Here is a 4,059-nt window from a genome sequence, read left to right as displayed (position 1 = left end):
TGGAGAGCCCCCTCTGCCCCGCCCCCCCCAGTGCTCCAGAGGCCCCCTGCCCCTCCGAGCCCCTTCCCCACTCGAGAGCCCCCTCTGCAGGTGTTGCCAGCGCCTACACACCTTGGTCAGAAGGCTGGGGTTCTAACCTCAAGGGCATGGCGCTGGTTACTCCACGCCGATAACAATAATAATAATGACTGCGGAGAGTCCCTGGGCACTGAGGAGCGCGCGGGTGGCAGCGTGCTGGCTCTGACCTCTCCATCTTCCTAACGGCCCTCCGAAGTGGTTTCCATCATCCTTCTCCACGGCAGGCGCAGGCGGGAGGCCCCAAAAGGCACGGGGCGCAGCCACAGCGCAGGGCCGTGGGAGGCGGGCTGCACAGGGCTCTCCACGCCTCACCCGCACCTTGGTTTCGGCATCTCCCAAATGGAACGCGGCGGAGTGGGAGGGCACAGGCCGGCTGGCCCCGTCACCCCTGGCGCGGAGCCCCCACTTCTGTGGGCCTGTTCCCTTCCTTCTAAAAGGCGGCGGTCTCAGGGGTGGTTCTCGGCCAAGGAGGCGCGCGAACAGGCGGTTCACAGAGCTTGGGGCGCAGGGACGGCGCCGGCGCAGCCCCACTGCCCGCCAGCAGCCGTGGGCCCTGAGCGCGCGACCGCCAAGCCCAGCCAGATGCTCGCGTGCACACGCACGCCGGACGTTGAGGCTTGGCATGAAGCGTGTGTGAACACCCGTGCGTGAGTCTCCCTCCTGGTTACACGCTGACACGCTAGTACCTTGGATATGTTGGGCTGAATAAACATTAGTAAATCAGTTTCACCTGTTTGGTTTTATTTGCCAGAGGACACGTGCACTTGGCAAAAAGAGGGCGAGGGAGAAAGCACACCTCTGGGGCGCGGTCACACCGCAGTCCCTCCTCCGTCTCCCATCCCAGCAAGATCCAGGACACCCACACACGCACGGTCACGTTTCCCGGGTGGCCTGGGCTGGGACCGGGCATGGATGACCTAGGCTCCAGCCCCCTTAACCATGCAGCCGTGAGGCCGGCCGTTTTCATTTTTAACATGGCTTCCAGGACACGGGAGGCTCACACTGCGCTCCCGTCGGCAGCCCTGGCGGAAACGGGGACCATGACAGTACACGCTCCTGCATGGGCGTGTCACGTGTGTCCGTTCTCTAGCTTCCGTTTCCTTTCATTCTATTATAAATTTTTTTCATTGATGGAAAAAATAACAAAAGAATGAAAAAGACCAGTAGTGACCTGCAGCCAACTGCACCTCTGAGAGGCTGGAGTGTCCAGGACGTCCACGCAGGCCCGCACCCTCCCGCCCGCTCTGGTTTTAGGACGTTGGGGTGACGGGGCACGCTCTCTGGACCTCTGCATTCCCCCCACCCGTCACTGGGTGGGCTTCAGACGTGGGAGCTGCTGGCTGGTCTCCGCGCCTGGTGCACCCGGCTGGTGAACAGGAGCTTGTGAGGTTCTGCCTCCCGCAGCCCAGCTCTGCCCCTCTGCTACCCCAGCCCCAGAAGGTGGCCGCCGAGGTCAGAAGTCCCAAGTCAGGACTCTAGAATCGAGGGCCTGGGTGTAACCCCAAATGTATCGTCCCCTTCCGGGTGACCCTGGGGAAGCCACTGCCCCTCTCTGCGCCTGCTTCGTGACCCCTCGTGTGAGATGTGTTTGGGGTTTCCATATTAGAAAGGTAATAACATGGGACCAGCTCTGTAGTCTAGTGGTTAAGGGAAGCCAGCTCTCACAGGGTCGACCATGGTTCGAGTCCCCCCGCCAGCAGCTTGAAAAACACACCAGGCTCATGTGTGTGCAGGCCCCAAACCCCAACAGCATGGAGGAGCGGAGAAGGGCTTGTAGTGTGATCCTGTCCCACTGTGGGGGTGCTTTGCCCCCCCTCCCCAACCCTCTGTCTCTCTGGCAAGCACACACGTCTTTTGACAATTATTTAAAAAGAAAACAGATAGTAATATGGAGCATGTACTTTATAACACGCTCGTGGTCTGGCAGCCCGCTCAGATGTGGGGGTGTTTCTAGAGCGGAGGGTTGGAACCATCACGGGTGGGGTCCACGAACGCTCAGCAGCCCCTCCCGAGCTCTGATAGGTGTGACGGCCAACAGGATTTGGTGCGGATTTGGTCGGGCAGAGCTGGTTTTCAGGGCCTGTGATTCATTTGGAATTGCAGGCACTGGGCGAGGCCTCAGCAGGCCGGACTTGGCGGGCTGTTTGGGGGTTCAGGGAGCGCTCACCTGTGAGGCTCACAGAACGGCATTTGGCGCCAAAGAGGTGTTCCAGGCATGTCAGCTGCTGGCAGTACTGTTTTAAATCTTTTTAGGTTTTTATTTTTATTTTGTCATTTTAAAAACACACACAATAAAATGCTCTCCTTTGTAGTATAGTTCGGGGAGTTTTACAGTGGCTTTCACCATGTAACCACCGCCCCATGACGGACATTTCCACACTTCGGGAAGACCCTCCCGCCCCTTCCCGTCGGCCTCCCGCCACCCCCAGGCCCGCGGGCGCCCAGAGCAGGTGGAGCCCTGCTGCATGCCTCGCGTGTCCGGCTTCTTTGCCGACATAGCCCTGAGCGCGTCCTCCACGCTGTGTGGACAGCAGCCACCTGCTCGGCCGAGCAGTAGCGTTCCTCTGCCGACACCCCACGTGCTGTGCACCGCTGACGGCCATTTGGGTCGTTTCCAGTGCCGGCCGTAATGACAGGAGTGCTGCGACACCCACACACGAGCCTTCGGAGGACATCTGCTTTCCTCTCTCTTGAGGAAACAGCCGGGAGTGGACGAGCCCGGGCACACGGCGGCCCCGGTCTACCTCCGTAAGGGGCCAGCCGCTGTCCCCAAAGCGGCCCCGCCCCCTTCCACCAGCAAGGCCGGGGAGGTGGGCGGCTCCACAGGCCCACCAGCGCTTGCGGCCCGCCTGCCTCTCGAGCCTGTGTTGCTGACCTGTGTCTCCCCCACCCCCAGGTGATCCGGACGGACACGTTCAAGCACCTGCGGCACCTGGAGATCCTGCAGCTGAGCAAGAACCTGGTGCGCAAGATCGAGGTGGGCGCCTTCAACGGGCTGCCCAGCCTGAACACGCTGGAGCTGTTCGATAACCGGCTGACCACGGTGCCCACGCAGGCCTTCGAGTACCTGTCCAAGCTGCGGGAGCTGTGGCTGCGCAACAACCCCATCGAGAGCATCCCCTCCTACGCCTTCAACCGCGTGCCCTCGCTGCGCCGCCTTGACCTGGGCGAGCTCAAGCGGCTGGAGTACATCTCGGAGGCGGCCTTCGAGGGGCTGGTCAACCTGCGCTACCTCAACCTGGGCATGTGCAACCTCAAGGACATCCCCAACCTGACGGCCCTGGTGCGCCTGGAGGAGCTGGAGCTGTCGGGCAACCGGCTGGACCTGATCCGCCCGGGCTCCTTCCAGGGCCTCACCAGCCTGCGCAAGCTGTGGCTCATGCACGCCCAGGTGGCCACCATCGAGCGCAACGCCTTCGACGACCTCAAGTCGCTGGAGGAGCTCAACCTGTCCCACAACAACCTGATGTCGCTGCCCCACGACCTGTTCACGCCCCTGCACCGGCTGGAGCGCGTCCACCTCAACCATAACCCCTGGCACTGCAACTGCGACGTGCTCTGGCTGAGCTGGTGGCTCAAGGAGACGGTGCCCAGCAACACCACGTGCTGCGCCCGCTGCCACGCGCCAGCGGGCCTCAAGGGCCGCTACATCGGCGAGCTGGACCAGTCGCACTTCACCTGCTACGCGCCTGTCATCGTGGAGCCCCCCACGGACCTCAACGTCACCGAGGGCATGGCCGCCGAGCTCAAGTGCCGCACGGGCACCTCCATGACCTCCGTCAACTGGCTGACGCCCAACGGCACCCTCATGACCCACGGCTCCTACCGCGTGCGCATCTCCGTCCTGCACGATGGCACGCTCAACTTCACCAACGTCACTGTGCAGGACACAGGCCAGTACACGTGCATGGTGACGAACTCGGCCGGCAACACCAAGGCCTCCGCCACGCTCAACGTCTCCGCCGTGGACCCCGGGGCACC

The 4,059-nt window shown here is 62.3% G+C and overlaps 1 protein-coding gene across 1 annotated transcript in view; it reads left to right on the top strand.

Moving 5' to 3' along the window:
• Positions 1–4,059, top strand: part of LRRC4B (leucine rich repeat containing 4B) — a 30,894-nt gene that overhangs the window by 24,764 nt on the left and 2,071 nt on the right. The window contains 1 exon segment of the mRNA XM_027770361.1: positions 2,975–4,059. This exon segment is cut by the window's right edge and continues 36 nt beyond it. Within this exon segment, the coding sequence (XP_027626162.1) occupies positions 2,975–4,059 (1,085 nt within the window).

Source organism: Tupaia chinensis, unplaced genomic scaffold, assembly GCF_000334495.1.
Source record: "Tupaia chinensis unplaced genomic scaffold, TupChi_1.0 Scaffold000129_1, whole genome shotgun sequence".
NCBI classification, from domain to species: domain Eukaryota; kingdom Metazoa; phylum Chordata; class Mammalia; order Scandentia; family Tupaiidae; genus Tupaia; species Tupaia belangeri.
Note: the sequence above shows the minus strand (reverse complement) of the source record. Positions and strands in the feature narration are given on the sequence as shown.